Source organism: Penicillium vulpinum (genome assembly GCF_028829585.1).
Source record: "Penicillium vulpinum strain IBT 29486 chromosome Unknown utg000003l_segment0_segment0, whole genome shotgun sequence".
Lineage (NCBI taxonomy): Eukaryota > Fungi > Ascomycota > Eurotiomycetes > Eurotiales > Aspergillaceae > Penicillium > Penicillium vulpinum.
The window spans coordinates 904,993-926,006 of record NW_026643243.1 but is presented as its reverse complement, the minus strand read 5'-3'; the positions used below and the strand labels follow the sequence as shown (position 1 = coordinate 926,006).

The window sequence follows — 21,014 nt, the reverse complement described above, 5'->3', positions numbered from 1 at the left end:
AATAAAATGACAAAACTCTGCAAAAAGTACAAAAAGAATAGCCATATACTTGCCCAGAGAGCCCTGGGCAGCCGGACCTCATACCTACCTAGGTAGAGGGGGGGCTGAGTCAGCGTTATCTTATCCATCCGTCTGAATAATCCAAAATTCCCTTTTTCAGGTGGGGGTTGTGCCTCCTCGACTCGATTTTTTACTTTCTCCAACTTTTTTTCAATTTCATCTACAGTCATCGCCATCATGGTTTTGGCTAAATCCAAGAAGTCCGTGGGACTGGGTGCCAGTCTCATGAACGATCGGTTCGGAAAGGGTAAAGCATCCGCTCTGAAGAAGGTCTCTCACAACAATGCCATCCAGCGCACAGGTGTCAATGGCGAAACCTACGTCACCAACGAGGCAAAGGAGGCCTCATGGGTCAAGATGCGCAGTATCACTGAGCAGGCTGCGCTCGATGAATTCCTGAGTACTGCCGAACTGGCCGGAACTGACTTTACCGCTGAAAAAATCAACAACGTCAAGATCATCCACTCCGATCAGAAGAACCCTTTCCTTCTCACCCCTACCGAAGAGAAGAAGGCTTTCATTAAGCACCAGAAAAATAAGGACCGCCTAACTGTTCCCCGACGACCCAAGTGGGACCAGTCCACAACTCGAAATGAACTAGAAACGATGGAGAAACAAAGTCTGTTGGACTGGCGACGAGGGCTGGCCGAGCTGATTGAGAACCACGATCTGTTGATGACCCCATTCGAGCGCAATTTGGAGGTCTGGCGCCAGTTGTGGCGTGTCATTGAGCGGTCCGATCTTATTGTGCAGATTGTCGATGCGCGAAACCCATTGCAGTTCCGTTCGGAGGATCTGGAGAGTTACGTTAAGGAGATCGATCCTCGAAAGCAGAACTTGCTGTTGGTCAATAAGGCAGATATGTTGAGTCTGAAGCAGAGAGTAGCCTGGGCTGAGTACTTTGAGAAGAACAATATCAACTTCCGTTTCTTCTCTGCCCACCTCGCCAAAGAGAAGAACGAGGCCCTCGCTTTGCAGGAGGAGGAAGAATATGACTCTGATGCTCAACTTGCCAAATCGGCGCAAAAGATCAACATGCAGGTCCACGCCACTGAAGATGATGGATACAAGAAGGAGGACACAGTGGAGGAAGAGAGAGCTAAGCTTGCCGACCCCGAGCGCTCGCTTGGGCCACATATTTTGGACACTGAAGAACTGGAAGAGCTCTTCCTGGCCAACTCCCCGGAAGCACTACCACAAGATGGCGAGTCTGGCGAGACCAAGCGTAAGACCACGATCGGTCTGGTCGGTTACCCCAACGTGGGTAAGTCCAGTACCATCAACGCCCTTCTCGGTGCGAAGAAGGTCTCTGTCTCTGCCACACCCGGTAAGACCAAGCACTTCCAGACTCTCTACCTCTCACCCGAGATTATGCTGTGTGATTGCCCCGGTCTCGTGTTCCCCAACTTCGCTACCACCAAGGCCGAGTTGGTCGTCAATGGTGTGCTGCCCATCGATCAGCAGCGTGAGTTCACCGGTCCTGCCGGTATTGTCGCCAAGCGTATTCCCAAGCATTTCATTGAGCAGGTGTATGGTGTGAAGCTTAGAATGCGTCCCATCGAAGAGGGTGGCACTGGCATCCCCACTGCCAGCGAGATTCTGCGTGCCTATGCTCGCGCCCGCGGTTTCTCCACTCAGGGTATTGGTCAGCCCGACGAGTCTCGCGCTGCACGATACGTTCTGAAGGATTATGTCAACGGCAAGCTTCTCTGGGTCAACCCTCCCCCAGTTGCCGAGGACGAAACTCCATATGATACCGTCGAGTTCAACAGCGATCTATATGACCTCGCCCATCTTCCCGAAAGACGCCGGGCTCAGCTCACACAAGCCAAGATTGGAAAGCACACCCCAGTCGAAGAGGCCACTGCAGACTCTGCCGGTGGCGTCGGCTCGGAGAACCCCTCTGAGCAAGTCAAGATTTCCGTCGAGCCGGAGCTTGGTCGCACCTCCCGCAACCTTGATACAGGCTTTTTCGGCTCAGAAACTGGTCCCTCTGCTGGCCGTCTGACCCTCCCCTTCCAGGCTCGGTACACCCAACAGGGCCAGGAGATGCGCAAGGCGCCAACAGGCCGCAAGGAGCGCATGATGGTTGCTCTTGAACGCGGCGTGGATGTCTCCGAGGTGAAGGGCAACACCAACACCAAGAAGCACTTCAAGGCAAACAAGCGCATGGCCAAGGCCAAGCGCAACAACCCTGAGGATGACGACTACTAAAAAGTGATTTTTCTTTCTATTTCCTTTGTGCATTGTTGCTTGCGCTCGCAGGCGAGTCGATGGGAGACTCTACTGTTCTCCTTCTACTCTACGAGGTATCATTCTTGGGCTCATGGGGCTTGGGGTGAATGAATTGATAAATGGTCTCATATATGGGATTTGCATGTCATGTCGGGATTGAAGGTTTATTTTCATGTTCATGCTCATGTTTGCTGAGGAATCATCTTTTTGGCGTTAGGTTTTTACGAGTTGAATAACGATCTATACCAGTCATTCATTCACTTGATCTTTTTTTTTTATCACTTTCCTTCTACTTTCCTTCTACCGTAAGACCATCAAATTGAACACGGATAAACAACCAAAGCCAAGTAAAGACGGAACAACCTTATATTTATGCATTCTTATTCAGCCGAAATAAACAGCAGACCCCGGGACTATATCGGAAACTATATCTCTCCATCATCTCAAAGACGGCTCTTAGCCTGGAGCCCAGAAGCAGCAAGCAGACGATCAGCCTCGTCACGTTGCCAGTTCAACTTAGCAGTAACGGCATCCTTGCGAGACTTGTTCTCCCGCTTACCCAGCTGCTGCAAGTGAACCTCATCAGGACCATCCGCAATACGCAGAGTACGAATACCGGCCCACAAGTACGCAAGCGGAGTATCCTGGCAGACACCGGCAGCACCATAAGCCTGCACGGCACGATCAATAACAGTAAGCGCAGTCTGAGGAACCAGGACCTTCGCCTGAGCAATCTCCTTCAGCGCACTCTTAGCATCACCCTGATCGATCTTGATAGCAGCATTCAAGACAACGAAACGGGCAGCATCGATCTCAATCCGCGACCTGGCAATCCACTCGAGGATCACGCCGTGCGCAACTAATGGCTGACCGAAGGTCTGCTTGCGCTCGTCGTTGACACGGGCAATCAGCCACTCAAGAGCGCGCTCAGAAGCACCAATAGCCCGCATAGCGTGGTGGATGCGACCGGGTCCTAGACGGCCCTGGATGATCTCGAAGCCGCGGCCTTCGCCGAGGACCATGTTTGAGACGGGGACACGAACGTTATTGAATGTGATGTGGCCGTGGCCGTGGGGGGCATCATCGTATCCGTATACCGTCAACATGCGGTTGACTGTGATGCCTGGGAGTCCGGCTGGGACGATGACGACGGATTGCTGCTTGTAGGTATCGGGGTTTTTGGCATCGGTCTTGCCCATTACGAGGTAAACTTTGCAGCGGGGATCGCCGGCGCCGGAGGACCACCATTTCTGTAGTCCGGGTGTTAGAAGTTGAGGATGAGAAGGGGTTTGTAGGGATTATAGGGATTGGAGAGGTACGTACCGAGCCGTTCAGCACGTATTCATTGCCGTCCCGGCGGATATCAAGCTCAATATTGGTCGCATCGCTGGATGCAACGTCGGGCTCGGTCATCAAGAATGCAGAGCGGATATTGCCCTGCAGCAGGGGCTCAAGCCACTGCTTCTTTTGTGCTTCGTTGCCGTACTTTGCGAACACCTCCATGTTGCCGGTATCTGGGGCAGCATTGTTGGTAGCCTGGTGATGAAAGATATTCGTCAGCAATCAATCACATCAATCGGTGATACCTCCAAGCGAATAAAGCAACGCGCTAGACGAAGAATAGAATAACCCACCTCCGAGGCAATCTTGCTCTTGCCGAGCAACTCGGCCATTAATCCATATTCCAGGTTTGAGTATCCAGCGCCCTGAGTGAAGTGGTTCTTAGGCAGGAACATGTTCCACAGACCGAGCTTCTTGGCCTTCTCCTTCAGGCTGTCCAAGACGGCGGGGTTGGTGGTCCATCGCTTCTCGCCTTCGCCGAGCTGGGCTGCGAAAACGGTATCGGCGGGGATACAGTCTTTTTCAACGAATTCCTCGACCTAGGGCCATGTTAGCATTTAATACCCAAGGAAAAAAAGCCTATGTAAACATGGAGGTTCTTGGCGGTTCCTGTTCTGTAATGGGTAGGGTATTGGGGATAACTTACCAGATCAAGGGTCCGCTTGGCCTGTTCGCTGACGAACGGCTGGGCAAGGGGGGGAATACGAGAAGAGGCAGACATGATTGTAAAGAGTGCTTGATTGGAGAATTCAAACAGAATCTACAGAATATAAAGAAAATATAAAGAATATCAGGAGATGAGGTCAGACCAGAATTGCGGAGAATGTGGAGAAGCCGACGGACTTGTTCAGATGCCTCGGCTCAGTGACTAACCGGGGGAGGGGCGTATAGATCATCCCATCGTCAGGTTATATCTCATTTTACTCGGCTAGATCACCGAGATATACCTAGGCACCTCGTGTAATAGACTCTTTCAATTAGATATTATATGTACTAAGAACACTGAACAATGATTCCTCAATTGTACTCCCGGAGTTCGGACACTATGTATAGAGAAGAGCAAGAAGCTCTAGCTGTTTCAGCTGGAAAAACAAAAAGAGAACAGAATATCAAAGAAGCCGGAAAAACACATCCTAGCCACAGTGGCCCTGCTCTCGCTCATTCCACTAATGCGTCAAGCTTGCTTCAGAAAATGATCTTCTCTGCACATGCACCAACGAATCTAGCAGACAGTAAAGCTAGAAATAGGAAGCAATAACGAGTCAGCATCATTCAGTCGAGTGAATATACCAGCAAGGCAACGTATTCCAATGCACCTGATCTTCACATAGCTTCATCCAGAAACTCGGGAAACGACCTCCATTCCCTGTCTTGAACTTCGGTCGTTTTTATTTGTTGGATCATTTAGCCTGAACAAAATTTAGAAACATGGATTGAAGCATCTTGACTGATATAAGAGCATACCGATTATAGGCTGGAAGACAGCAAAACCATTTGATGAGTTGTCTCATGTCACATGAAGTTTGGCGGGAAAGCTCATCGTCCCAATTTGCCCTGTTTGTATCCCAAATGGCAAGCATCATTGTGTTCCCCCGATGAATTGCTTCATGTAGGCCCATCGGCTTAAGGGACGGTATGATTGAGCATGTCGTCAAACCCCGCTGCCGCTTGTTTGTGTGCTTGGCGGAGTATCTTAACAACAAGGATGTATGTTTTTGTTTTGAAGGATGTATAGGGGCAGTTCGTGTTTTGGTTCACGACAACGTTTCTAAAGAAGAGGAGAGAGGAGGGACGGAGGTCTAACCTGAAGGATTTTCCAAGGAGCACTGCGCTTAGTCGTCGTCGCGCTGAGATTAGTCGTCGTCGAGCTTATTCGTCGCCTGGAAGCACCTCTCTATACACTGCCCAGGTGTACACTACGCAGAACTACATCCAAAAGACCAAGGTCCATTCAAGAACAAAAACCAAAGACTTCCATTGCATTGGATTGATTCCAATGTGCTCCATGAGATATTTCCCAATTACAGTTCCATCCCACCCATACCCCGTACACACCAAAAAGCAAAGGCATTGCAGGTCATCACACAAAAGAAAGGGCAAAAAAAACATAACCCCCAAAGACGCTGATCATATCCAAGATCTCAAATCTGCCTTTCCTCAATGCATCCGACAGCGACCGGCGCCGAGTAAAAGAGATTGAAGGAAAGACCACACAACCGCGTCTGAGGAAAAGAAAAAAGAATCAAAAGAATAAAAAAAAAATACCCCAAAGACCAAGACTAGTTTTCAGTTCGGCCCTGCTCGGCTGTGGATTGCTCGTAGCTCTTCTTGCCGAGCTTAGCAAACAGTGACTGGGGCTTGCCGGCACTGGGAGTTATTATTAGCTCGTGTCCGAGGTTGTGCGGTAGATCCGGGGGAAAGCACATACTTCTTAAACCGCTTGCCCTTGATATCGCTCAGTTTCTTTGTGCAGGGACTCATGATATCGTCTGAGGGGGAGACGTAGGAGGCTGGTGGTCTGTTGTCGTAGGTTAGTTTTTTGCATGATGGGAGGGAATTAGTTGCTGGATACTCACTCTTCGCCTGATACTTTGCCTTGCAACACTTGGCGGTGGTATTCCATTGATGACACGTCTGAACCCTTCAGGTCGGTCTTGTCGCTTGAGTTCAGGTGGGTGTTGGTTGAGCGGTCGGCCAGAGGCTGAGCTTGTGTGGTTGCGTCCATTTTTGTGGATGTGGATGGATTTGAGGGGATTTATACTGGGTGGTGTGTAGTATTTCGTATGTTGTATGCGATGATCGAGAGAGAGAAGTGGGAAGGTAAAAAACAAATCGGATAAGATGAAAAACGCCGCCCTGGGTGTTTGAGAAAAATGAACTTTGATTGTTGGCTGGGCAACTGAGTATGACGCCACATATTCCCTCAATGAAGCAGGATATTGTTACATTCTATTATTTGTATATTATACAGGCTATTGTTTATTGAATATCTAAGTGTTGTCGAATTTAAGGAATGCAAATAACTCTAGCAACAGGTATCACAGTAGTAAACGGAAGAGTAAACATAGTGGGAATCATATCATCGTCTAAACATAGTACACGCAATAGGGTAACATAGTACAGTGTACAGATGCAAAGGCTAGTAAGTAAACATCAGTATACAAGTCAGGTCATAAGAATACAGCCAAAGCCGTTATAGCCATTAAAGTGAAAGGATCACAAGGGAAGGGATCACCGTTCAGGCGACCGTGGATTATCGGTAACCAAGTCGACATCAGCTGGTGTATCCATATCCAGGTCAATGGGGCGCCCATTCAATACAGGCGGCGTACTATGAGAACGGGGTTGTGGTGTTGCCAGACTGAGAAGAGACATAGACTCAGGGGAGGCAGGTTCTTCCATCTTATCTGTCTCCTCAAGATCTCTTTCTGGAGAAGAAGAGGACGTAGGAGTGGGCGGGGAATAGGCTGCGGTGGGACTAGCAGGACTATCTGCGTCGGACGAGTCAGAGATGTTTCTGCGGTGGCCATTATTCTCACGGTATGAGGATGACGCTGGGCGTGTCGACGGGCTAACAGAGGGAGAGGCGAAAATTGGAGATGAAGACCGCAGACTGTAGGACCGGGTGACCATTCTTTGAACCGCGGGGAATTCCATATAGTTACTTCCCGAGCCCCGTGAGAACAGGGCAAGGGCAAAGCAGCAGAGGACCATGATGCTCTGGATAACGGTGACTCTCTTTTGGAAGACTAGTTCGTCTGCAAGGACACCAAGCTGGCCGCTGAGGGATTGGAGTTCTTGGTGGTACTGCATGCGCTGGTGTTGAAATTCAAGAGCAACGGATTTCCAAACGTAGTCGTACTGCTCGCGGAATTCTTTTAGTTCGTTGATAACAGTTACATTGAGGTTCTCAAGGAAGGTAGATGTCTTCGCTAGCTGCCGCTTCTCAACCTTGTTGAACGCATCACGCAAGATGCGAGACTGTTCCTCGATATAGAGAAGAGACAAGGTTGAGTTCGACTCAAGCATCTGGAGCCGCTTGTGGACGGATTTGAAGAAGGATTCTTGGGTCGTGGGGTTTGCGGATGGCGGGTGAGTGTGTGTAGCTCTCGTCGATTCTGGGGGAGGAATGTTGTGCTCCTCTTTGGGATTGGTAGTGGATTTCCCAGCAGTCTCAGATGTGGTGTTATGCTGAGCAGGCTCCGAGGATACGTTAGAGGCAGTCGAAGCGGTCACCACATTTTTGGTAGGCTCGCCCTGCTTTCGGGAATCCTCAGAGTTTGAGGAGGCGGGTGATCCGGCTTTGGTCGCAGATGGACTACCTCCAACTACGGCAGTAGAGTTCTGTTTCGGTGGTGTATTGGTCCGGTTCATTGTATCTGACGTCAACGGAGTCGTAGCAGTTGGCCCATCATTAATACCGCATATATCCCCACCGATGTGTTTCGCAAAAGGCGACACAGCCTCTAATGGAGGGTTCGGACAGACCTCATCCACTGCAAGGCTAGATTCCACCGGAGGAACGAATTTCTCAACAGGTATCTCGACCGGCACCTCAACAGGCTTGGTTTCCACATCTCCAGGAAGCTGATTAGCTTCACTGGCATCCAACTCCTCAACCTCAGCGCGGTCAGAGCTCTCGCCATGCTTGTACTCTTCCATCATAGTGGTACCGTGCACCCGAATCAAGCTGACAGGGCAGAAGAACTCATGCCCATAGTGCGTAAGGAACTCAACCCGAAGGTATCGAGCCCAGATAAGCGAGTTCTCTACTGCAAAAGCCTGCACCTCACGAGTGTTGCGCGCCTCATAGACCCCGAGTTCTTTCCACTGATCCGGTTTGGCGGGATACCGATCCGAGACACTAACCCGGAATGTGCGGAAGATAGAGCTGAAGAACTCGTAGTTTGCAAGGACGACTGTATCAACCAGAATATCATCGCACAGTTCCAGGATAAGAAACTTGTTCTGCGCGCGACACTCATTGAGCATATAGCTATCCTTATTCTCAATGAGCACAGAAGACGAACCCTTGCACTCAGGATTCGTCTTCAACACCGTAGCCGCGCAGTCAAAGGAAGCATAGTTGAACCGCTCCTTGCAAGTAGTGCCAGCGTCCTTACGACGCGACGCGTCTCGCCGGATTGCGCCTTGCGCGTGTACATCCGCATTGCCTCTATCCGCGTTCCCTGCCTGGCCGGCCTCGCGCGACGGGATATGCGAGTCCCAAGCGGTAGGACTAGCCTCGGGCGTCTCAGCGCCGAAGCCACCAAACTCCAACTCGATCTCACCATCGTCGCCAAGCGAATCCAATGCATTGTTGATTCCTGCTGGCTGCCGACGGTCTGCCTTTCCAGCTGTCGAGGCACGTCTGTTCCCTCCGACATTCTCGGCTGATTGTCCGACTTTCGCTAGATTCTGCTTCTTCCAGTCCTCGAATGAGAGGAAACTAGCGCTGTCCAATAGCGAGTCTGTATCTTGGTCCTGTTCTGCGGTCTGGTCTGGTGTTGTCTTTGCTGTCTCTTCTGGCGTCCCGCTCGAGACAGCAGGTGTATGAACAATTGGGTCGCTGGCTACTGCGCTTGGATCAGGTGATGCCGAAGCAAGATAGATATCGCGACCCGGTCCCCAGCGCGTCTCCAGACACGGTGGCAAGTGGAAGAGCTCCGCCTCCGTCTGCCAGCTACTCTTCGCTAGACATGTTGTTACTGGTGTCGTGGGGAGAGCTCCTTGCGCATTGTTTGGAGGTGGCTGGGCGGTCGCATTGGAGAGTGCGTTGGGGCAAAGAGCCAAAAGGAGGGACGCACGGTATATCCAGAAAGTCAATGACCGGCCCGCGGTCAACATGCTGTCGGTTTGATGATCAGGAAATCGCACTTGTATAGCTCCGGTGAGTTCAAGCTATGAATTCGACTGTGCTATGCACATCGTGGCTGGGAGTAAGAGCAATCGACTTGGGTAATTTTGTATATCGGAGAAGAAAGATTGCGAAGTAAATCCGAGCTTGGCGACAAATAGCGGTCTCCAGAAAGAACAAATGGCAGGAGTGGAGTGGCATCATCACAGGGCTTTGACCGCCTTTTAATTAAGCTTCACAACCAATACCGTTGATTTAATATCCAACTACAAAAGACTACGGAGTACAACTATACAGGCTAACATAGATTGACAGAGAACAGTTCTTCGCGGATGTTGATCAATTTTCTCTTTGGACTGTGCCATATAACTAGTTACAGTACAACACGATCAAGAGAAAACGGCCGCGGTTATTTCACCAACCTAGCCAGCCCAGATCGACTTCATCGCAACATCACCCCCACCTTTTCCCTGATGAATCCACACCAAGCGCATAGTTCGGATGCAAAGAAAGTATCCCGCCAGAATAAAATATCCACCAGCGCATTCCGAGCCAGCCTTCTAACCTTTTTGTGGTTTTTCGTATTCGTTCGTCTCCGTCAGTGTCCGTGACCCTCGGTCTGATATTGTACATGAAGAAAGAAGGAAATAAAACAGTTTGGACGAAGGAGGGTGATGCAATGCACGTGGCAATGCACCGTTGAGGACGAGACGGAAACGAGACGAAACACATAATCCAAGAACAAAGAGACATAAGACAAGAGAGCGGAACATTAATTTATCGTGGGTAATTTTGAACTTTTTTTTCCCAACTGAATCGAAACATGCAAGCGGACATAAACATGAGGGGGGAGTATAAGTCTAGGGACGGGGTGGAGTGAAGTGCGAGTGAATTCCGAGAACACTAGAAGTGAGTCTCATGCCATCCACCGACGAGATCGAGGTCATCGTCAATGCTTCCATCGTCAAGAACGAAGTTTTCGGAGACATGACTGCGCCAATCCTGTCGTTCGAGCAAATGGCGGCGGCGGGTCTCCACGGGGGATGCGGGCTTGGATTTGGTCTGGTTGAAACCAGAAGTGCCTCGACCCCAATCATGTCGCCGAGTGTTGGCAACGACGCTCTTGGGACCAAAAACCTCACGCGACTTGCGAGGCTTATACTTGCGCGCTTCTTCGTCGGGTTTATACTTGCGTCGCACCTCACCAAGCATCGACCACTTATCGGCACTGGACGGCTCTGGTGGGGAGTTGCGCAAGGGGCGAGGTGTTCTGCTCGACGCACTGGAGTCGCTGTCTTCGTCCAGAGAAAGATCTCCCAATACATTGGGTTCCATCTTCAGATCCAAATCTGGGCCTTGAGAGCTCTTGTTGTTAGAAGCGGAGTCCGGCTCGCGCAATCCTGGGAGGGGAACTCCCTGGCTCTCTTGGCTCCAGCTGCGAGAGTTCTGCTCCCGTCGTTGGGCCACAGCGAGATCCTCATTCTCGGACTCCTCTTCGTCCCACATGTCGCACCAGCTCTTTGAGATCTTGTCGGCACCTTTGTTACCAAAGACCATCGACAAAGAGGGAAGGGGCTTGGTTGCATGAGATGGCAGTGATCCAGTGATGGAGACCGGATCGGAGCGGGGAAGAGACGGCACCTGACGCTTGCGAAGGTTGAGCAATACGAAGGAATCGCTGAGCTGAGAGTCCAAGACAGAAGCGACGGATGGAGTTTCCATGTGGGACGAGAACCAGGAGGATCCCGCAGCTTCGGAAGCCGGGAACAAATCCTCTGAATAGCTCTCGTTGTCCGGGATGGCAGATAGTTGTCGCATAGCCTGGGGAGGACTCGACTGGAGCGCCTTTGCCCATGGGAAAGAATCTCCCTGGTTGACATGGGGGCTCTGGAGAGACGGGGTGCGAAGCGGTTCGCGGTTGGCGCTAGCAGCGACGACCTCGCGGTCTTCGGTGCAGAACTCATCGAGAGATTCGTCGTCAGTTGTGAAAGAGACGGCGCGGATGATGCAATCGCGCACCTCCGACAAACATCTCTTGGAGGGATCAAGGGTCAGGGCATGGGTCAGAATCTCGTAGGTGTCCTGAGACATGTTGGGGAAAATGTCGAACAGTGATTGGCGATCGCGCACGAAGTCCGCAAAGAGTACATCGGACTCAGTGGGGGTGACGAAGGGATTGCGAGCAAACAGAATGTTCAACAGACAGATACCCACAGACCAGATGTCGGCCTTAGCGGGGGAGTATCCTGTCGTGGTCGGATCATATTGCTCGGGGGCCATGTAGCGGTCGCTGCCAACACACGCCTCGTGACACCACGAATCTTCCGTGGCGAGACCGAAGTCGCCTAGCTTCATGGAACCATCCTGTGTCAGGAAGATATTCTCCGGCTTGATGTCACGGTGATACAAGCCATTGGCATGCATGAAGTCGACGGCGCTAATCAGCTGCAGCATGAAATCACGAACGTGCTCAGTCTCCAGTGGACCACGGTTCAGACGGATAGCCTCGTATAGATCTCCATTGGCACAGTACTCCAACACAAGATATTTGTGAGTTTCGGTGTCGAATGTATGAATCAAGTTGACCAGATTCCGATGAAAACCAAACCGTCGGTGACACTCGAGTTCTTCGAAGCGATCGTCATCAGAACCCGTTGAGGGGACCTTGACTAGACGTTTGATAGCAACGTCTTGGTCTGTCTCGGTGTCTGTAGCAAGGAAGACCATTCCAAAAGAGCCATGGTTGAGGGGGGCGACAGTTCGGAAACGACCATCCAAAAGTTGGCCTTCAACGAATTCTTCCTTCGGGCATTCCATGATCGACATGTTGGCTTGATGATCCCAAAAAGAGGACGAATGCAGAGATGAGATGAAATGGGGGGAGCGGACTGATGTAATGCTCCAACAAAGAGATGAAGTGAAAACAAGTCTATGAGCCGCTCAAAAGAACACTTGCGTGTGTGAAGAATGCGATCGAAGTGCGAGAAGGCAAAAAAAGCAACCAGGCTAATGAAGATTAAGACAACGAAGAGAAGTATCAGGCGTCGGGTCCAAGGTAAGTATAGGTGGGCGAAAAGAAGAGCCGAGTGTAGTCAGGAGGTTGAGATGAAGGGAATCCTGACTTGTCACGAAGTCATGTAAAAAAAAAAAATGTACTGATGAAAGTTGATAGACAGATGAAAAGAGGAGAGAACGATAGCGCAGTGGCGTAGTTGAACCTAGGAAAAGGTTGTTGATGCTAAAGAAATGGGTAAAGACCGTTATGTGCTCATTTGTATTTCGTTTTCGTTGGTTAACGGGAAGGGGTCCCAGGTGGACGACACGAATGTGTCAAAAGGAGAATGGAGAAGTGTTGGAAAGTCGGCCTGATACCGGAAGTAGAAGAGAGTCGAGATAAAGCGCTGCGTAATATCGTGATTGAAAAAAAGGTCAAAGATGTATAGGAGAAAGAACGAGCAAAAGAAGAATCCTATGAACACCAGGTTCAAGGTGGAGGGCCGTGACTCAAGTTGAAGATAGTTGAGATTAGTGAGTCATGAAAGGCCGGATGGAATTGTTGGGGCAGATTGGTTGGGCGAATTGAGGGATCCGGTAGAGCACCCTTCTAATCCAAGTTGGAAAAGTAGAGATACTCGATGCCAGGTTGCCCCTGAAGTATGAAACTCCCGAAGTGCTCCGACGACAAGGCTCGACGGAAGAAGCGTATATGTTACCCGCAGGGCAGGTAACACCTTCGTGTTGGATTGAAGTGACGAAGGCTGGAGGTATTGATAGCACAATAGCAGTCAATACCGGAAATTGAGACTCTTTTATCAAGTTGATGGAAGTGAGTCACCCGAGCTCAAAAGGTGGACCCGAAATTCCAAGGAAAAGGGGGGGGGGTTCGGACGGAGAGGCGAGAGGAATATTCTTCTGTCAAAGGTCGATCAGGGATCAGACCTTCAAGCTTTGAAGTTAAGGGAAGAATATAGGACGTCCGAGGTTGGCAAGTGTCTTGAGATGGCAAGTAGACACTGCAATGTTGGTAGCCTTGGAATGATTCGAAGTGATAGAAAGGTGACGGGTAAGTGATGGGATAGAGAGAGGAGCGGAAAGGTAGAAAGGCGGAGGAAGAGATAGGATAGAGAAGCGAAAAGAAGAGAGATGGAAGGGAAAGGGAAAGATGAATTGTCGATGGTAATAAGACAAGAGAAGGAGCCAGGGAGAGAGAGGTGTTGTAAAGGCAGTGAGGGGAATTGGAGAGGCGAAATGATTGGTCATACGGATGTGATACGGTAAGATACCAGTTATTCCCTCGTGGGTTTATGTACATAGTAATTACATATCCATTGTGATCTGCACAGCCCACCCTCAATGTGACTGCATTTTAGTATTACGGAGTAAGTGGTAGCCCGTTTCCGTCTCCCGGGGAAACTGGTAAGGTATGGAATGAATACAGGTATTGTTACGGATCTCTCCAAGTTTCATGAACCTTCCAGGCATTCCTCTTATCCTTGGGAAAGGCGTCAAACGTCTACGTGATCTCGATACCATGGAAGCCAAACGTTAGGTTCCCTCTGAAAGATAACGCGATAACCGTTTGAATTGCATTGTCCGTTTCAACCCGAAGTTTGGATTATCACATCATCGATTCTTCCCTATCTTTGAGATTTCCAGACTTTACACAAATTCAATCCTCAAATCCCAAGGATATTTTGACAAGCCAGTCGCAACTGACATCAGCAGGGGCAGTCTTTTCTCTTTGGACTTTGGAGGGCGGATCAAGGTGGCGCACTAAGTCCCAAAACGTATAATTGCGCAGTCAAATTCTGGTTTCTGGGGGGAAGACTAACCAATGAGAATAGATTATGTGACCACTATTTCCAGGCTGCATGACGCGATAGAGTGGGATGGCGTGATCTTTTCTGATTGGTTCACCCCGGATACTTACTGCAAGCCTTCGAATTATACGTATGTTGTCTTTTCCACCTGCCTATGGGAAGCATACCCTCCCGCAGGTACTCATGCACACGCTTGTTTCGGATCATCTTTGAACTACCCTGGACTAGCTTCTTTGTTTTTTTGTTTTTTTGTGCTTTTATTGCTTTTATTTTAATAATTCTCCAGTTACACTGCACTATTAACGTTATTTCTTTGCCGCGCGGGATTTATGAGACAAGATTTGACCCATATTATCTTATATATCTACCTATTATTTTGCGGGGTTTGATACAAATCTAACTTATATATCAGAAACATCGATCAGAGAGATCACTATGAATTCACTATGAATCAGACTTAATCATGTGTCTCCATAGTGAAGGGAGGTTGGAGACGATCGGAGAATCAGAGAATCCTCTTCCAACTACTCCGTACAAGACACGTATGTTGTACTTGAAGTGGAACGTGCACCCAGCTGTCATGAGTCCCAACCACCTTTCAGACATCCACGCAGCCCTGTCAAGCGGTGAAGGGAGAAAAAGCCCTCGCTGCCCAGATGGTCTAGGCTTAGATCAGGTTTGACCGCCTCCTGTGGTCTGCAAGGTTTGACCTTGCAGGTCTTAAGATGATAGGTACGAATGGACGCATTTCTTCCATTGGAGGGCATGCTCAGAAGTACATCGCACTCGGGACTCTTTGAAACGATAAAGTTAGTGTGGATATATGTGGCACGACTTCGGTGTCCGGCAACTCCTGTGCATCACGCGACATCTCCTATTTTACGTATATCATCACCCCATTCTACATCCGCATTCCTGTCGGAAATTTTAACCCTCCCAATGGAATTCTTCGGCTGTACATCATATATCGACACATCCACCCTTTTTCGGTACAATGTCCCTGGCTGCATCGTACCTAGCATATCGTACGTACGCAATATTACTTTGTAAGGGTACAATGGAGACTACGTTTCATGGATTACACGGAGATCTGCAGAAATGCGACGTGCACGGCTCAGGATCTGGTCTTGATCTCCCCCTCCATCAGCCATTGCCGCTGGCTCCATGATTATCATTCCCGTTCCCTTTCATGCAGTCTTCTCCCCGAGTGCAACGTATAACGTCAAGGATAACGTCCGCATAAGACATGCTGCATGAATATAAAACTTACTAGTCCAGTCCACACTACTCCGTAGACCTTGAAAAACATTCGTCATCTAGTTGTTGCTGATCAAAACAAAACGATCAGCGTGTAAGAGCCGACCTCCAATGATAATAAATTGTATACTGTCCTATCAGTGCCAGCCTTAGATATTGAAACGTCTACTCCGTACTGGTATCTCTACGCTTGCGTGGCTTGGTCTACGTATAGCTACGTATATAATGTAACATATGATAAACACCGATGGAGTTATCTTCCGAATGCGGATATGATATGAGATATGAGATACGATTTGCCTTATCAGGTCGACGGAGCATACTTCCGCGTACGTCCATATCTGGGCAATGATATTGGAGGAAGTATCCTCCGATAGGGACGATAAGAGACCCGAGGTCGGAAGAACAAGTAATCCGTCCATGAGTAAACAAATGAGATCTCAACATTATGTATCTATAATGTCTATATGGTTTCAATTCAATTCATAGACTATCATACCCCGCACGATCGTCATTCCATGATCATATCTAGATGGATTCTAAATTCTGATTCTATGACGGTATTTGGAGGGTCATGATAGTCTGCTATAGGAAGTCCTATAATGGAAGTTGGTGTGGCACAATATAACATTACTGCCTCGTACATAGCCTTAGAGTATACGTATGTCTGTTGGGATAATGAGATCATGGGAACTTCCAAGGTAGGTTATTACTATACGAGCATGGATATGCCAAGTAAAAAAGAGGGGGTGATAGCATGGTCAGATAGCCGAGCAATTAAATGAACTTCCCCGGATTTCCGTCTCAGCTGGTTTTCCTCAATTGGACTAAGCTCGTATATATTTATCTATCTATGATACTGCCGGGTATTAAAAACATACATGCCGGATCCTTTGTTCTCTACAAAGTACCCGAATAAGCTTTACTATATTCTATATTTTTCAATGTCTAGGATCAATGTGATTTGAGACTAGGATACGTTGAAGGAGCCGGCGTACTGCATATGGCCTGTGCGACGACGGAGTACTCCGTACTCCGTGCGTAGACATACATCTCCAGGGCATCAACATGCATTTTGCATTGCCCCATGTAGGCCGTACACTGTAGGGAATGATCCCAGCCTCCTGTAGGTCTCTTTTTCTCCGTGTACGACTCCGCACTACTGCAGGAAAAGAAAACAAAGATTGGAATTTTCAAAGTCAATGTAAGGGTCCTTGTTGCGCGAGGCTTTTTTTTAAGACGCATCGTGCGGATGAACCTTCAATGCTATGTCTGTGTTTATGCTCGATAGGTCGAGTTATTCATACCCGTTGCCGAGTCAACATAGGCATGTCTCCCCTCCTTTTTTGCCTTACATATCAAGCCTGTTGCCTTGTCGGCGGGGGGAATTGTGTCGACGAATTGGCTACTACGATGTGCAGCATATCGGCCCTGAATAGCTCTGTTGTTGTAGTTCATTAATTAACTCATACTATGTCTTCATTGTATGTTGTACTTTGTATGCTCTGCTTAAGTTCCCATTATAGCATTGTGGTCTCTAGATGTATGGAGTATGTTTTCAAGATTAATACCACTCTCGCTTATAACAGCTAACCCATGTTTACTATATATTTGCCGATAATATGACAATATATATACAGACGGAAGCCATCAACACAACACCACCCTCTGCCTCTTGATCCCATGCCACATTCCACAGGGTCCTGTCAACGTCATTCCACCCTCCCCCTTTCCGAGGTGGATCATTGTTACACTTAGATTAGAAATACAGATATTGTAATAAAAAATAAGACATGAAAAGTAATTGAGTGACGTTGACCATTTCAAACGGAAAATGAGTAATAGAGTGGATACGGCTTGGGGAGTCATTTCTTTCTATATTTACTACATGGATAACTTCGGAACCCATTGAGCTCCGCTTGCATCTAGACTCTGTTTATTCAGTCATGCCTACTCACTTCGAGGGGAATAATGCCAATGCTTGTGTTGGGAATCGGCAAACGGATTCACAATCTGTCCCTTGAATTCACGTCTAGTCTAACTAATAGTGAACTTGTTATGAACAAACGGAGCACAAGGTACCCGTTGACATGTGGATCTGGATTGTACACATGGCCACGTAGGTGGATCACATTGGGTATCTGTCATCAGCCCTTAGACAATTTGACGTTTACTTCACTTCCTAGGTAACTTGGTTCCTAGGTCTCTGTTCTATTTATTTCTAGTACGGAATACGTACTTTGTAAATCCTATGCCGGAAAGGAGAACCATTGGTCGTTTTATGCGTAGTACCTGGAAGATCTACCCGACAATGAACAATGGATATATATTTCGATAATCAACTTATCATTAACTTCCAATATATTTCTAAAATCCCGCGAACTACCTAAACATATAAATAATTCAAAAGCTTCCATACTCCCCAACACACATCCATCGTAGATTGATTTATCTCACCCATTGAAGTCGCGACGGAGGCGATGATTCATAGCAGGATGGCCTCTGATTGGCCGGGACCCCCCAGGGTTCCGCGATAAAAAAAAACGACCGACTCAATATCAAACCCCCAGGATGCTGCAGGAGAAATTACATTCTCAATGATGCAAAATGAGCAAGCGGTCGCTCGAGGAGTCCAGGGCAGGCGCTCATATGCCACCCGACCCCGATAACAATGGCCTAATGCCAATCCAGGACCTGCTCTCTCCTGGCGAGGAAGAGCACGGTCAATCATCCGGACCCTCTAAGAAGCCAAGGAACTTCATTGCCACTGTTGTAAGTGTCCATATTGCCTGGCCTATTCTATTCTGCGACGCGACCAAGTCATCCGGAGTCCTCTAACCCCCAGTCATAGGCGTGTGAGACTTGTCGCTTAAAAAAGACGAGATGCGATGAATCGCGGCCGAGGTGTGGACTATGTAAGTCCCTTGGCCTAGAATGTGTCTATAATGAGCGTAAATCTTCAAAGTAAGTCACCCGCCAATAGTTTTTATCTGTAATTGCTTATACGATTGCAGACGCGATCAATCTCTCACGATGATCATGAGCACTCTCCATCGACTGGAGACAAAGTTGGAAAACATCCCAACATCTATTTTGAGTGATCTGCAGTCTCTCCGGAGCCAGATGAGTCCCCCTGCTCGTGAACCGCAGACGCAGCTATCGCCTGCCGTTGGCGATAATGGCAACCAGCCCCTATCGATGCTGCCCACCATCGGGGATAACTTCACACCCGCGGCAGCTGGGGATGGAGATGACTTTGAATTTGAAGAGAATCAACCAAAGCCAGACTCTGCAGGCCGGATCTCCATTTCTTTCAGTCAGCATGGTGTCATTGTGTGGCCTGGAGCAAGACAGATCCTCCCGAAGCAGTTACTCGCCGCCTATGAAATGCTCGGGAAAAACTACGTTACTGAACTCGAGTCAGCACGGCCTTCGCTGCCGATATTTGCCAGGCCCTATCCATTACAAGCGGGAGATCACTGGCTAGAAGTACTTCCGTTGGCAATGATCAGGGGTCTGGCAGATGCGTTCTTCAATGTTTTTAACCCCTCCACGCCGATTATGGACAAGGGGTTCTTCTTTTCCTTCACTCTTGGCTCAGCTATCGAGAGTGGCTTTGGATACAATCTAGAGAGCTGTCTGGTGCTTAATGTGTTAGCACTGGGCTGTCTCGCTGTTCTCGCCTATCAAGAAGGAAACTACCCTTTGCCAGGCACTCATGGCCATCGATTTGAACCCCCAGAATGGATGAGTGTGGTTTACGGAGAGCAACCTGGATTGCGGTTCTTCAACGAGGCTCGGCGGCGTATCGGCTTCTTGATGTGCGACAACGATATCCAAAGTTGTCAATTCTACCTTCTTTCCTCGTACGTATATCCCAAGCTTACTTTCTATATGCAGCTTGATACTCATTTTCTATAGTATATATTATAGTCAGATTCCTCGTCCGATTGATTCGTGGACAATGATTTCTCGCGCTGCCACTTGCTGTCTATCAATGTTGACAAAGTGAGTCATGGCCTATCTATCTCAAATATCTAGGAAAATACTGACTCAGATACAGCCATAATGTGAATTTTGACGAGTGGGAAGGAGATATGAAATCCCGCGTATATTGGAACTGTCTAATGAACGAGACCATTCTCGTACAAGAGTTACACCTCCCACCAAGTGGCCTCTCTCGTCTCGAAGAAAAAGTCCCAATTCCCAAATTCATCGGCTTCGAAACAACCGGCTACGCCTCAAACCGTTTCAATTCATCAAGCGTAGTTGACGACTCATATTTCCAATACCATTTCCTGGCCCAGGTAGCCCATCGCATCATTCTCACACGGATCCGCCATTCCCTCTACTTCTACTGTAAGTTATCCTACCATTCCACGCACAAAAAAATCCATCCTCTAACACCAATCCTCCATCTAGCGGACTCAGGAACCTTCCCCCTCCCGGCAATAAACACCGAGCTACACCACCAACTAGAACAATGGCGCACCAACCTCCCAACCGCAATCCAATTCAGCAACGCCCCTTACTCATCACACCCAACCCCAGCAACGCCCTCTATCCACCCCTCCCCATCCGCCTCAGTAACATCTCCGGCCCATCTCTCTTCCCCAAGACAAAGGCACACAGACCCGAACCAGCCCCTCTCCCCGGCAATAGCAGTAGCAGACGCCATGCTTAAAGGCCGGCACATGATCGCCCGCTTCCACATCGGCCGCCCGTATCTATACAAAGCCCTCCGAATCCCGCACCTCCTAACAGATGAAGACTTCGTGCAGGTGCGAAGCGGTCTCCAGAATGCAATGGACTGGCCGATCACTCAGGGTATCTTCCGGAAAATGAAGAGCTGTATTCCGATTAAGTTTGCTTTTTGCTCGCAGTGAGTTGGCCCTTACATTTTCCTTTCTAATCTCTAATCAAATATAACTGTGTGTTTGAATGAGTTTGACTGACTTTCTTCGCTCAAGATTCTTTGGCCAAATCCTGCTTTTCTATTGCATAGCCCATTCACCAAGTGCCCGTCTCCGCGAGACATTGCCAAATGGCTGGGAACGCTGGAACGAGGAGATGCTAGGATTTTTGGAGGACTGTGCAGCGCACAGTCCGGCCGTTGCGCAGGATCTGGAACTGCTGCGGTATCTATGGCCCGAGAACTAGGTGGTCTGCGCTTTGTGGGGCAGGTATATTAGGGCTATGTTCTGAGATATAGCCCTCTGTTATTCATCCCTATTTCCTTTTCTATCTTTCTCGGAATTTGTTTATTTTCGCATGGAGTTAGGTCAACTACTTATGGTCTACTTGCTGTATTTACGTATGCTATTTCTCTTCGAATGTGTACAAAATTAATGTTTGGATCCGAATCACATTCAGTATAGCCATGTCTATATACGAGGGCTAGGCCTCGTTTATCATGTAGCACCTGCTTAAGACAAGGAAGGGTA

General features: G+C 48.6%; 6 protein-coding genes across 6 annotated transcripts; 2 read left to right on the top strand and 4 right to left on the bottom strand.

Moving 5' to 3' along the window:
* Positions 1 to 237: 237 nt before the first annotated feature.
* N7479_005453 (ribosome biogenesis GTPase LSG1) lies at positions 238 to 2,274 on the top strand (the record flags this gene model as incomplete). The annotated part of the gene is made up of 1 exon (XM_057253150.1): positions 238 to 2,274. One exon carries the CDS (start codon positions 238 to 240, stop codon positions 2,272 to 2,274), a length of 2,037 nt encoding a protein of 678 aa, XP_057107012.1.
* Positions 2,275 to 2,738: 464 nt separating this feature from the next.
* On the bottom strand, positions 2,739 to 4,357 carry N7479_005452 (uncharacterized protein; the record flags this gene model as incomplete). Its single annotated transcript, XM_057253149.1, has 4 exons — positions 2,739 to 3,545; positions 3,619 to 3,831; positions 3,930 to 4,175; positions 4,283 to 4,357. The coding sequence occupies 4 exons, from the start codon at positions 4,355 to 4,357 to the stop codon at positions 2,739 to 2,741; spliced, it is 1,341 nt and encodes a 446-aa protein (XP_057107011.1).
* Positions 4,358 to 5,915: 1,558 nt separating this feature from the next.
* Positions 5,916 to 6,361, bottom strand: N7479_005451 (Spo12 family protein; the record flags this gene model as incomplete). The annotated part of the gene is made up of 3 exons (XM_057253148.1): positions 5,916 to 6,003; positions 6,065 to 6,154; positions 6,213 to 6,361. 3 exons carry the CDS (start codon positions 6,359 to 6,361, stop codon positions 5,916 to 5,918), a joined length of 327 nt encoding a protein of 108 aa, XP_057107010.1.
* A 506-nt stretch (positions 6,362 to 6,867) lies between these two features.
* On the bottom strand, positions 6,868 to 9,483 carry N7479_005450 (Sad1/UNC domain protein; the record flags this gene model as incomplete). The annotated part of the gene is made up of 1 exon (XM_057253147.1): positions 6,868 to 9,483. The coding sequence occupies one exon, from the start codon at positions 9,481 to 9,483 to the stop codon at positions 6,868 to 6,870; it is 2,616 nt and encodes an 871-aa protein (XP_057107009.1).
* Positions 9,484 to 10,396: 913 nt separating this feature from the next.
* Positions 10,397 to 12,319, bottom strand: N7479_005449 (putative serine/threonine protein kinase; the record flags this gene model as incomplete). Its single annotated transcript, XM_057253146.1, has 1 exon — positions 10,397 to 12,319. The coding sequence occupies one exon, from the start codon at positions 12,317 to 12,319 to the stop codon at positions 10,397 to 10,399; it is 1,923 nt and encodes a 640-aa protein (XP_057107008.1).
* A 5,858-nt stretch (positions 12,320 to 18,177) lies between these two features.
* Positions 18,178 to 20,730, top strand: N7479_005448 (uncharacterized protein; the record flags this gene model as incomplete). The annotated part of the gene is made up of 7 exons (XM_057253145.1): positions 18,178 to 18,342; positions 18,422 to 18,534; positions 18,585 to 19,436; positions 19,492 to 19,578; positions 19,634 to 19,929; positions 19,993 to 20,452; positions 20,541 to 20,730. 7 exons carry the CDS (start codon positions 18,178 to 18,180, stop codon positions 20,728 to 20,730), a joined length of 2,163 nt encoding a protein of 720 aa, XP_057107007.1.
* Between the last annotated feature and the right edge of the window lie 284 nt (positions 20,731 to 21,014).